At 44.9% G+C, this 13,566-nt stretch overlaps 1 protein-coding gene across 3 annotated transcripts in view; it reads right to left on the bottom strand.

Annotated features, from left to right (window-relative positions):
- The window catches only part of LOC102461235 (trifunctional purine biosynthetic protein adenosine-3-like), a 55,450-nt gene that overhangs the window by 39,906 nt on the left and 1,978 nt on the right, over positions 1 to 13,566 (bottom strand). For 2 of the 3 annotated variants that reach the window (XM_025186105.2, XM_025186106.2), the window contains exons 2-6: positions 11,789 to 11,884; positions 7,414 to 7,588; positions 5,958 to 6,069; positions 5,212 to 5,280; positions 2,271 to 2,396 (exon numbers count right to left, since the gene is read on the bottom strand). In XM_025186105.2, the coding sequence (XP_025041890.2) occupies positions 2,271 to 2,396; positions 5,212 to 5,280; positions 5,958 to 6,069; positions 7,414 to 7,588; positions 11,789 to 11,884 (578 nt within the window). The remainder of the gene's footprint in view (positions 1 to 2,270; positions 2,397 to 5,211; positions 5,281 to 5,957; positions 6,070 to 7,413; positions 7,589 to 11,788; positions 11,885 to 13,566) is intronic. The other variant, XM_075911236.1, reaches the window with a different exon arrangement.

Here is a 13,566-nt window from a genome sequence, read left to right as displayed (position 1 = left end):
AGGTCTGTGGGACGCCCAACCTCGCCCTACTTCTTCCCGAGGGATTGAGAGAAAGACGCTGGCCAGGCCAAGTCTGGAACGCAGGGGTAAGAATTGTACCTGCAATGTGTTTTCTTTATGTGTACACTTTAATTGTCACTCTGCTGTAAGTTTAGTTACTTTATTATAGTTTTCTTAAGGCAAACTGCTTCATTTCTATTGTAAAATGCCTTTGGTAAGGTGATTTAGCTATAAACTTTGGGAATAGGTGGGGTGCCTTCATTCACTTATAAATATATATATATTGAACCAAGTTTCTTTTATTTCTTTTCTCTTTCTTTCTCCTATAAATAAGCCAGTGCGTGTCAAGCTTCTGACTTAAACCCGTGCTGCTGTACCCGAACCGAAAACAAACAAAGGAACTTCAGCCGGTCAAAATGGACAGGTATAGGAAGAGCTTGGGCATTTTGGATCGTTTCGCTTCCAGGGGACAGATCCGTTGGGGCACCTCTCAGCCTCCCCAGGCTGCCCGCTGCAAAGGGATTTCTGTATCCTAGCAGCTAAAATCTGAGGTGTAATAAGCTCTTCCTATAAACTCGGGGCGTCTGAGAGCCTGTTGGCTGCCCTCTGCGACGGGACCCCGGTCCTAGCAGTAAAGTCACAGATGTTAAACTATTTTTCGGGGCGCCCTCCAGCCTCCTAGGCTGCCCACTACAACGAGACTTTGAGTCTCAGCAGTTTAAGACTTGGGTGTAACACACATGAACACACTGCCCTAACCATTTCGGCTGACACACCCCGTCAAAAACCATTTCGTTTATTTTCCATGATCTAGTCTCTATAAATCCATTTTGGTTATTACTTATGAATCTACTATCCATCCTCGAGACCACGCTGGTTTGTTTACTTACCCAGCGCCATGGCCATGGAGCCTCGTGGCTCCTATTAGTTCGTTTGCCGTTTGCAGCCAGAGGGAGCTGCTGGAAGTGGTATGGGCTGGGCTGCTGCTACCTGCAGTGCCACTTGGCTGCAAATGGCGAACCAAAGCCAATAAGAGCTGCAACACTACATGGGCGCAGCGCCAGTAAGTAAACAAACTGACACGGTCAGTTTACAGGTTTCCCAAAGTGGTTTCACAGATCACTTCCAGCCACACTGCTCTAGGTGCTCAAAACTGACAATTTCTTTCAATATCTTTCCAAGTATCAAAGTTTGGCTGACTGGTCCTGTTACTTCCCAGAGCCTCTTTTTTCCCTTCTGTAATCTTCTGGGACCTCATTCATCCTCCACAAGTTCTTAAAGATAAATGCTAATGCTTCAGCTAGCTCCTTAAATTTCCTGGGTCATCAGGCCCTGTTGATCTGAATACATGTAACTTATTTAAATATTCTTTAACCTGTCTTGCTTCATTCCTTCCCCATGTTATGCATCTGGTCACAAACACTCTTTGTTACAAAACAAATTCCGAAATCATTAGCTAACATCTCGTTTAAGATACAGAAAGCTTCCAGACATATCAGGAATTACAAATGTCTAGTTTTTTAAGTATATGCTCATTTCCAAAATTGCTACCAGCGACAGAGGGACAGCACAGCTAAATGAACAGAAAAGCCATGATGGAGATCACTTTCCAGAACTCAGACCTGAAGTCCAAGAATGCATAATAGGACTGGGGCTCCATAGCCTTATGCAAACAAAGCACTGACTTCACAGGCAATATATTCAATTACCTGCTATTTAACATCCTTAATGTGCATGGAATGTGATTGTTTCGCATCAAACAGAAAGGGAGGGGTGCGATAGCAGGGACAGTTATAATCACAAATTATCACAGGGGGACAGCAAGTGCCTCAGCCCCACAGAGTAGCTGCTGGTCAGCAGCATGACCCCCGCCACCCTGTCCTGCCCTGGGGAGCAGCTGTGGCCCCCGTTACCTCCATGGCCTGTGTGGCCCTTGCTGTCCTCAGGCCAGTCCTGGGGAAAAGCTTCTGGGCAGCCTACACAGACTAGCCCCAGGAGAAGCTGCCAGGTGGCCTGTGTGGCTGATACTGCCTGGGGCTGCATGCCCTGCCTCTTACCCCAGGTGAGAAGCTGGCGGGTGGGCTGTGCAGCCCCTCTCCAACCTAGGCCAGACCCAGACCCAGACCCAGACCCAGACCCAGACCCAGGCAATGCCAGGTAAGTCTTCTCATGCCTACATAATGGACCCAGAACTGCATGCCTATTAATAAATTCACCAAAGCTTAATTACTTTTTTGAGGATGTTTAGAAAACAATATAAATCACTTTACCTGTGGTGCTGGGCAATAAGCTCCCATCCCTGCAGTGTTTGGGCCCTGGTCTCCATCCCTTAACCGTTTGTGGGCCTGGACTGGTGGCATGGGGGCAACAGTGACACCATCAGTGAAGCACAAGCACTGTAAAAAAATTTAAATAGCACAGAATTTACTCAGATGGTTCTGTTCTATTATCAGCTGACCTCATCTCAGAAGATCACAGATTTAGCCCTGTCATTAGTGTATTTAAGGTTCAAAACTGGAAAACAGTGGACCAAATTAATCTTGATGTAACTATACTGACAAAAGAGTGTAGCCCATCTCAATTATTTATTTAGATTTTAACAGATTCTGGAGACAATGGTTTTGACTGGTGAGGGCCCCATATAAGAATTCCCTTCTACTGTATTGTCAGTGCTGGGTACATTCAAGTCCTGATCTTGTAAGCCCACTTAAATGTATTAGGTATGTTAACCAATAAGCATGAGGCTTACCAGTATGTTTACTGGTTAACGGGCTCTTGCTAGCAAACTTCAGTGGTGGCCAGCCACCAACGGTGGCAGCGTGGGTAGCAGGTCCCCATGGCCACAGATACAGTGAGGCTGGGCAGCAGACCCAAAGTTAAAACAATTAAGCATTAGCATTTAACTGGTTAACCATTTTAACATCCCTAAAATATATGCTTATCTTCAGGCATGTAAAAAGTCCACTGAGTTCAGTGGAAACACTCAAGTGCTTAAAGTTAAATACATAATGTAAGTATTTGAAGGATCAGGGCCTAAAAAGAACACAAAATATTATTTTTGGCAATGAAGTAAAATCTCATGCAGAGCATTCATCTTAAAACTGTGGCACAACATCCAGATCTTGCCACAGAAATAATCTTAAATTTTATCCCTCAGATTATTTATCTATATATTTTAGAAATGTGCATCTGTTTGTCTATCCTTCCGTGAGTCCATTTGTTCAAGAACTCCTCCTAAACGGTAAGAGCTAGGACCACCAAATTTGATATGCAGCTCTCTTTTCTCCTAATTTAAAGCAAGCTCAGGCTTGGGTGTTCCTGGAAAACAGGAAGTGTCTGGAATGTGAATGTTTTGCCTAACATGGAAAGGGAGGGGCGGATTGGAGGAAGAGCTAATTGCAGAATGACCACTGGAGGCAGCCACATCACCAACAGAGGGCCAGCTGGGGACAGCGGCTCACCATCTTGCCAGTCACTGGACCATATAACTGGCTTCTCTGCCCGAAACCCCTTCCCCCCACCCCTAGCTGAAGCAATATAGTGGGAGGAAGGGAAGTTCTGCTAGACAGGGCGTTGGCGAGAAGCCCTTCAGGATGCTGGACTTGTAGGAGGGGGGAGTGAGGGAGAAAGCTCCACTGGACCCCCAGACTGGGAAGGGGAGGGGGAAAGGTCCCCCGCCCTCCCATTTCCCCTGCCCTGGGATGTGCAAGGGGGAAAGGAGGAAGCCCCATTGGCCCTGCCTCAGGACAGGGGAGGAAGGAGGAAGAAAGAACTGTTTGTCCTCATCCCCACTCCAGCCCAGTCCCTGGGGACAAGCTGGGAGGCAGGGTGTGTGCCCCTGGCCCAGCCTCCAGAGAAGCCAGAGGGTGGGGAGTGCACATTGCTGCCCTACGGATAAGCCAGCAGGCAGGGTGCGTGGTTCCCCCACTGCCCTGGGCCACCCTGGGAAGAAGCCAGTGGCCACTCCCCCTTTGCTCTGAGCCCCTCCCTCCTGAGCTCCCCCTCTCCCAACTCCAGACTTGATTCCTACACCTCCACCCCTGCCCTGAGCTCCTCCTCAACCCCCCAACCCTTCTGCACCCCTATGTCCCTGGTCTCATGCCCTGAGCTCCTCTCATCCTAAGGCCCTACCCCCTGCACCACCAGCTCCCTGCCCTGAAAGGCCTAGGAAATGCCTGGTAAGTCTTCTCATCTTACTATATATTTTAAAATTGTGTGTGTGTCTGTCTATCCATCTATAAGTCTGTTTGTTCAAGAACTCCTCCCAAATAGTAAGAGCTAGGACCACCAAATTTGTTGTGCGGATTACTTTTATCTTAATTTATGGCAAAGTAAGGGTTTGGTTATGTCGGGAAAATGGAATGTGTCTGGAATTTGATTGTTTCTCATAAAATGGAAAGAGAGGGACATTTATACTGTAGAATGACCACAGGGGGCACCGAGGGGCCAGAAGTGGGGACGGGGACAGTTATAACCCTACTGGGCCAGCAGGGAGCAAGGGTGGAGAAAAGGACAGCTATTTAATATATATTTCAGAGAGTTTGTGTGTCTGTCTGTCTGCTCGCCCTGCCTGGGGATATGAATCTCTCCCCCAGCTGTGCCCTCTGGAGCTGCAGTGGCCATGGAGAGGCACTTCTCACCTGACCCCAAGTTGCTGTGGTGAGAGAGAGCTGGGGTAGCCTCCTCTTCCTGGGGCAGCCTGAATACCGAACCCCGAACCCCTAGCCCCACCCCAGAACAATGATTTAAATGAAGAAAAACAAAACTTTTTTTACTTGAGGACCCAAGTAACACCAAGTAAATCTTCTAGAGTACTGTCTATCGCAGGGAAGACACCACAATTGTATTTACAGATACAAAAAGTAAACTAAGCATTAGGACAAAAATGTAGGACATAATGCAAGAAAAGTGGCAAAGTGGATATATTAAAAATCAGCATTACATTACTTTTTCCCCTCTCTAGACCAATTCACCCCCCCCCCACAGATCACAGTCATTGCATATTTACATTTAATGTAGAATAAAGTTGCACTGAGAATGTACATTGACTAACATGACATCAGAATGCATGGTTTATATAATTCTGTAACTGCCACATAAACAAAAATTATTTTAAACAAAGAATTCATGCTTTTAGGAAAAAACGTGTAATGGCAATACAAGTGCATAAAAAGATTTGTAACTAAACTATTGAGCCAAAACCAAACATACAGATAGTTCTTCCCCTTTAAGAAGTTCTTCAATGACAATCCTCTCTCCAGCCTCTCCAAACATTTTATCCTGCATTAAAAATATTCTTTAGTTACTAGCTGTGACATCCATCAGTTAGATAATATCTTCTCTTTAAAAACGAAAAACACCGCTAACAGAAGGAAACAATGCATATGAAAAGAGCCATCTTATTTTAATCCTGGGACTATGGACAGAGACAAACAAAGCAATAAAAAGATTGACCAATGCAATGAAAGCTCCTTCAAACAGAGAGGGGCCACAGAACCCAGAATTTAACAGATTACATGGACCTAGAGAAAAACAAAGCAGAGAATCTGGACAACATGCATTGCCTTGAGAAAGGGTCAAAGAAATCAGTGGATGCTGCCCAGAGGAAATCTGCCCAGATACGTGCATCGACAAGGCAACAGGAAAACGGCCCACAGTCACAGAAACTGATAATTTTGATGACTGAGGTCTTTCTTTTACCCTGAGGACAGGTACAGCATAGGCAGCAACAGGGTAAGCTTCCCAGTACACCGAGAGCTGGAGAGACCTCCTTAGGTTAGGAAAACAATTCAGTTTCAAAGTCCACTTAGCACTCAGGCCAACAAAGTGGTGGGTTCTGTGATGAAAACATCTATCCACTTGGGCTAAACAACTGAGTAAGATCCCCAAACTCATTGCTTCAAGGCCACTGGGTAGCGAGAATCAGAATTACAATATTTAAATAAAGGGTAGCTTACCTGCAAAATCTCTTGCACAGTTCTGCAGGCTTCCGCTTTGCTGGACGCAAAAATTATTTCTTTTTTACCACCAGGGCCACAAGCCTTTATAACCAGTGCAGGAAAGTCTGTGCTATAAGTGATGGCAGGGCACATGAGAGTCAGGATCAGACATCTCCAATGCATCTTCTAACAGGTACATTTTTAAGCTGAACACATCTAAGATTTTTCCCTTTTTGTGAGGAATATTAAATTAAAATATACTTGATTGTGCCTATCTTACATGTCATATTTTCAGACTGGTCTTGTGGTCTAAGCATAAAACTGGGAACTAGGAACTCTTAGGTCTAGGTGCTAGCTCTGAATTTGTAGGTCACAGTCATAATTAATACTGAATTTTGCAAGAATTCTGCTACTTTGTTACATGAGGAATAAGATTACCCAGTTCTGAAGGATATTTTAACCACATTGTATCCATCTTTTCTCCTCCCTCCAATACTGGATAGTAAAACTAAATGGAATATTTGAACAGATTATTCATAATACCACCAGCATACAAACAGACACATATATTCTGATACAGAACATTTTCATATTTTAATCCACTGCCCAAAGCTTGATATAAACAGGAGTGGGAACAAGCATACAAAGCTCATTATACAGGGCATAGCATGCTTATCTGGGATTGCTTTTCTTCTTTTTGTTATATGTTTTCTTATTGTTTATATATAGAAGTTCCTTTGCATAACTGTAATAGAAAATAACATAGTAGAAATTGTTCGAGTAAAATCAGTAAAAAACCCAGATTTTAAAAAATCTATATTCTCATTGATAGTAGCATACTTAAGACATGATATAGAAGAAAACACAATTTTTAGAGCCAGTGCATGGTTGTAGGACAGAACAATTGTACAGTAGTAGCTTTCTTCTGTGGTCAATTGCACTATGGTGAGGGAGAATCACTATCTAAGCCCAAATTGTAACTCCTTTCTTCAGAATGGTGAATCACTCTCCTAAAGAATCCTATTGACTTCAATGGAACTATGAAATCACCAACATGAGTAAGGAATATGAAATCTAGAATTCAAGAATTCTAGCTTCACAGTACTCCATGAATAACACTATCATCTGTGATTGGGCATACCTGAGAATCTTATATAACATATCAGAATATGTTTTCTCTTAGATCCATTTTTTCCCTTATCACGGATGGCCAACTGTTACCCTAATGTAGTTTAACAGAAAAAAACCTCTATGAGCTCTGAGCTAAAACTTAACACTTTGGAAAACTGCCATTGTGGCTCTTAGTGCCATTAAAGTTGCTCAATGAACACATTTGTTTTTTATTATAAAAGGACCTTAATTATTGCTAGTCACTAATAAAGTATCAACAAGTAAAAGAAAGTATCATCATGAGGTAAGACCAAATGTACAGACACCTGAAAAATGGCAGTGCCTCATGGGACAAATGGCTTACATGGTAATAAAGCTACAAGCTTCTTGAAGATTATCAAATGCTTCCCATCTTGCTGTTGGGATCTTATGGCGATCCAGAAAGGCTTTGGCAAAGCTTGTATTGGTTTCTAGCTGAGCTGCCTTGGCTGAGGGACCAAAACATCTCACTCCAGCTGACATCAAATCATCCACAATTCCTAATAAAAGTGCCAAAAGACAAATTCAACTCAAACATTCAACAATCCACATACGATGATGGCCTTTGTATAAGACAATAGTTTTCAACCTGTGGTTCATGAATCCTGAGGGGAGGGGTGGGAGGTCTGCAGATTATGACTAAGATTTCCAAAGGGGATTTTAGCTCATTCAGAATTTGTTAGGGGTCTGTAAATGAAGGGAAAAAAAAGGTTGAAAACTATTATTGTAAGCGGGGTCAGGGTAAACTCTATCCTGACATCTGGTGGTGAACTGTGGCAAGTGGTGCAAAGAGACTTCAGGGGCTGAGCCCAATTTGCATAGACACACCCACCCTGTCTAGTATGTGCTCACAGCAGCCCAAATGGTCACTTTGGCCACTGTGGGATCCCCAGTCTCTCTGTTATTGAGGCAGGGGGGATAAAAGCGTTGTTACCCTGTTTATGCGAATCAAGGACAATGGAATGGTGGAACTGTTTATGACAGAGGGATTCGCCATAAACTAAGTAGCACTCGCTAGACAAGGGGCATGGGTTCCAAACCCAGTCAAACTAAGATAGGCTGGGGATAGGTCTTTGTACTTGGTGGTAGGGCCCTGTCTGAGGGTCTAAACAATGCTGATTATGCTCCCTCTGCACCGTGGAATCTCAGAGTTAATTTGGATTCCATTAGAAGTCTAGTTGTGAGCTGTGGAGTGCTAGTGCTAAAGCTCCTCTGTTATGAGCTGAAATCACTGTGTGCTGTGCTGTGGACAAGAGCTGAAATTGCTGTGGAAATCACTGGTGTTGTGGAAAGCCTAGTGCTGGGCTGTAGATGAGCGCTGAAATCACTGTTGCTGAGGGGAGCTGTGGACAAGAGCCGAAATTGCTGTGGAAATCACTGGTGTTGTGGAAAGCCTAGTGCTGTGCTGTGGATGAGCGCTGAAATCACTGTTGCTGAGGGGAGCCTGGGGCTAAGCTGCTGGGCTGTTTGCTGGGTGGGGGTGACCTGTGGGTGTGGGCAGTCAGCAGAGGGCTGGCGGGGGCAACCTGCAGGTGTGGGCAGAGCGGCTGACGGAGACGACCTGCAGCTGGTAGTAGGGGCGGCAGCAGACAGCCAGCGGCTGCTGGTAGGAGCGGCAGCAGACAGCCAGCGGAGCAGCGGCGGGAGCAACCAGCTGGCAGCCAGGGGCGTGGACTGCTGGTGGAGCCGGACAGTGGAGGCGGCTCACTGGATGGCAGGTGGAGTGTGGCAGAGTGACTTGCGTCGACGGCAGCGGCAGAACCCCACGGAAAGGCAGAGCCATCAGCGGAGCCACCAGCGGACCACGTAAGGTGTATCGATCCCCGCCCCTCCAGGTTGGGATGGTGAAACCCTATCGATCCCCGCCCCTCCAGGTTGGGATGGTGAAACCCTGCCGGGTGAACTCTGGGGCGACACTGGGGCGACACGAACCCAGGGCAGAGACTTTTGGGACTTTGGGGGGATTTGTGGCTGGGGGAAGGGGCTTTGCTCATGTTTGGTCGGTAAATCCAAGTTGTGGTGTTTCCCCAATTTAATGCTGATGTCGGTTATCTCATGTTATTAAAGGTTTGCTACTATACTGAGGCTCTGTGCTTGCGAGAGGGGAAGAATTGCCTCTTTTGAGGCACCCAGAAGTGTATGTAAGATTTCCCAGGTCACTGGGTGGGGGCTCGAGCCGGTGTTGTATTACCTTGTTGGGAGGAGACCCCTAGATACTGAACCCGGCCCTTGCTGCTATTTACTCGGCCTGGCAGAAGGGCTACATTATGTTAAGAGAAGGTGGGTGAGGTGACGTCTTTTATTAGACCAGCTTCCACTGGTGAGAGAGAGAAGCTTTCACAGAGCTCTTCTTCAGAGCTAGGAAACTTACTCAGAATGTCACAACTAAATACAAGATGAGACAGTCTGCTTAGCATAAGCAGTTAACACATACTCTAGGAATGTGAAGTAGCCTGTTAACAACTCTCTAGTCCTACAACAAAGAAAAGATGAATACTTATACAGGTTGAACCTCCCCCATATCCAGGACTTTCAGCTGGACTATGGATGTTGTTGGACCAAAGAGCCCTGGTGGCTAGAAGCCTGAGCCAGTCAGAAATCCCATACGTGCTGGAGAGCCCTTGCTGGGCTGGCAGTGGAAACTCCCTGCAGGAATGGGGCCAGCAGCAGCTAGGAAACTCCTGGCCTTGACTGGGAACCCCCCAGCCAGAGCAGGGCCAGCAGGAGAGCCGGGGTTTGAGGCCACAGGAGCCTAGCAGGAAAAGGTTCAGGAAAGATTTCTTTCAAGATGTGATCCCCATCAAGTATGGACTTTAATAGTTTAATGATACCCCCTACGCATGCCAGTGGGGGATGCTAGGTGACAACTAGAGGTGTGTGGTTAAAGAGTTCTTTTCTTCTGTATTGCTGTAGGTTCTCTCGGGGTATTTGGATAATTTGGGTGGCCTATTTGTAATGCAATCTATTTCTCTAGTGGAGTGTCTTTGATGAAGGCAATAATTCTATAATATCTTTATATTATTCATAGTTTTGTGTGCTTTATCACCATTTTATTTTTCTTCTTATCCCTCATTTGAAAATATTAATGGCTCTATATTACCACAGAAATTTCATGGAGTTGGGGTGCCTCCTAATTCTTGTCTTATGAGGAGGAAATAACACTTCCTTATTTACTTTCTCCACAACAGTCATGATTTTATAGCCCTCTATCATATACTCCCTTAGCAGTCTCTTTTCCAAGATGTAACACCCCTAATATTTTTGTTGCCCTTTTCTGTACCTTCTCCAATTCCAATATATCCTTTCTGAGATGGAGCAATAATATCTGCATAGATGCTGACTCAATGGGTGCTCCAAGGCTGGACAAAAAATTAGTGGGTCCGGAATACCTACTAGCACCAATCTCCCCTTTCTCCCTGCACTTCTTGCATGCTGGCAAACCTATCCTTACAAACTCCTCCCACTCCTGTCCAGCACTTCCTTAACCCTCAAACAGCTGATTTGCAGTATTCAAGCTCCAGAAGGGAGGGGGAAGCATGGGACTGGGGCATTCTTGCAGCAGGAGGTGGAGAAGAGGTGGGACGGGGCAAGGATGGAGGCTTGGGTGAAGGGATAGAGTGGGAATGGGGGCTGAGGCAGAGGGGGGGTGTTAAACACCCCTCAGCAAGATGAGAAGTCAGTAGTCAAGATGTGAGTATATCCATCTACTACATATTTTAGAGTTTGTGCATCTACCTATTTGTCCATCCACCTGTGAATCCATTTGTTCAAGAATGCCTCCTAAACAGTAAGACCTAGCACCATGAAATTTGGTATGCAGTTGCCTCTTATCATAACTTAAAACAAGATCAGGATTTGATTGTGCCAAGTCAATGGGATGTGCATGGAATGCAATTGTTTAACAGCAAACAGAAAGGAAGAGGTGTGACAACAGGAACTGTTCTTATTCATGAATGACCACAGGATGGCAGCAAGCATCCCATCCCCAGGGAATAGGTGCTTGGGCCAGCCCCAGAGAAAAGCTGGTGGGACAGCATGATCCCCACAGCCCTGGCAGCCCCCGGACCACACCAGGTAAGTCTTCTAGTGGATTTATATGGAGGCAAAAAAGAACTAGTGAAGTTAATGGAGGATATGTCCATCAAGGATTATTAGCCAGGATGGGCAGGGATGAGGTCAGGGGATGGATCACTTGATGATTACCTGTTCTGTTCATTTCCTCTGGGGCATCTGGTATTGGCCTCTCTCAGAAGACAGGATACTAGGCTAAATGGACTTTGGATCTGACCCAGTATGCTGTTCTTCTGTTTTTAAATACTTCCCAAAGCACCATCTACACACTCTGCTACATCCTTTGCTACAGTGTAAAGCTTAAAGCTCAAAATGCTATCTTACAGATGGAATAAATTACCAGTTTCATCATTGGATTTCAAGAAACTTTTTATCTTATTTTACAAAGCCTTACAATGAGACTATCCAGTTACTGCACATTTCCTACATGTTGTCTAACAAGTACACAGCTATAAAGCAAAAATAAGACACAAAATAATCTTACATTTACAGAGGCAACCTAGAATATTCATACACTTCAGTTAAATTAAGGTAGAATAAAGCTTAACACGTCAATATGATTATCTATCTTTTAAGATAAATTCGAGGCACCTGGCTTTTTCTAACAAGATAAATTATTCTGACCTTACCAGCTCCCAAGAGTGCCTCTGGTCCAACTACTACAAGTCCAATGTTATGGTCCTTGCAGAACTGGGCAAGGATAGTATGATTACTGACTAATACAGCTGAAAAGGATAAAGACATATAATTAAGTTACAAATGTAAAGACAAAGGGGGTTATGATCCCTCCCCCCCCCACACACACACACAATACTAATAAAGCACTGGAATGGACCATTTTTATAGGCAAAAGGAGAGCTTAACAACCTAAAGGATGCTAAGCTCTTATGGTCATTATCAAAACTGCAATAGAATAACTCAAAATAGAATCCACAATAGATAACTGAAGATAATCCACAATATCCAATTAATATTGTCACTGAATATTAATTACACCGTGTTTATTCTGGGTTGTCCAAGGAAACATTTTAAAATTTATTTTACACAAAATTAGCACATTTTAAAAATAAAAAGTTAGGATTGTATATTGTGCATAATAAATTGACGAAGCTAGGTCATGCCCTGAGTACAAGACAATGCGTAGCTGTGCCATAGGTGCTGGAACTAGACATGCTGGGGATAAAGCTGCACCCCTGAGCTTGAAGTGATTTCTGTTATACACAGGATTTGGAGTTTTGTTCAATGGCTTTCAATACTGCCCACTATAAAAACTGTTCCATCCCCCTTAAGGTGTGCTGCCCCAGATGAAGTCTGGGGAATTTTCCAACTTCTTCTCCGGTGAGTGCATTGAGAGACATTCATTTCCCATTCCATTCCCACTCTTTTCCCCATCAACTTTGAGGGGAATATCAGGCACAAAGTTCCTGCTCTTTCCCATACTCAGAGTCACAATGCTGCCCCTTATTTATGGCAGACTCCAACGTCACAATCTAACTCGACTTATGGCCTGTGGGCTGGATCTGGCCCATCGCTTGCCTGGATCCAGCCCATGAATCTCAGGGCTTCCCTCACGCCTCCCACCCTACTGAAGTGGTGTGAACTGGTGCTCCAACCACGCAGTGGGTGGGTGCACTGAGGCTCTGTTCCCCGCCCCCTCCCCCAGGGCTCTTGTACATTTCAAAGGCAGAACGCGGAAGTGCTAATTGACTAGTCGAGTAGTCGATGGAAATTCCATTGACTTACTCAACTAGCAAATTAATCACTACTTAATCACTATCCTAGACCTCACACTCCTACCCCCAGCCTCCTCTCTGGCAATCCCCTCCCACAAACTGAATCTTTTGAGCTCCACAAAATCTACTACCCCTGGGCCAGAAGAATTAATCTGGCCCAAGGGGTAAGCCCTGAGCCTCAGCAACCCTCACTACCATCCCATGGGGCCTGAACATGAGGAGTTCCTCTTTTTTTCCTGCTTCTTAGTTGGGGGCCAGGTCAGTGACAGGGTGGGTTTTTTTTGCCTTTTTCCCCCTTTTCACTTAGGGGCGGCCCCCAACTGATTGGTCTATGGGTCAGTGGCCCCTGACCCAAAAAAGGTTCCTCACCCTGGTAGCTCATTGAAAACAGAAAGTATTTTATACTCTGAAAATACAATACATAGATCAGCATTTCTCACATTCATTACAATTTGAAGGGTTTATTTCTAATATCTATTTTCTAGTAGGGTTTAACCCCCAAAACATGGCACTTCATTGTTAATAACCCATCCCATTCATTGTACATATTCTAGAACTTTCAATCTACTGCATGATGTTATGTACTGCAGGCTTACTGCTTACCCCCAACTGAATTCAGTGGGTACATAACTGAGTCCTGAATCATGAGCCTGATCCAGTGACTACTAATGTCA

This window comes from Pelodiscus sinensis, chromosome 1 (assembly GCF_049634645.1).
Source record: "Pelodiscus sinensis isolate JC-2024 chromosome 1, ASM4963464v1, whole genome shotgun sequence".
In the NCBI taxonomy this organism is placed as follows: domain Eukaryota; kingdom Metazoa; phylum Chordata; order Testudines; family Trionychidae; genus Pelodiscus; species Pelodiscus sinensis.
This window is presented reverse-complemented; position numbering and strand designations above follow the sequence as displayed.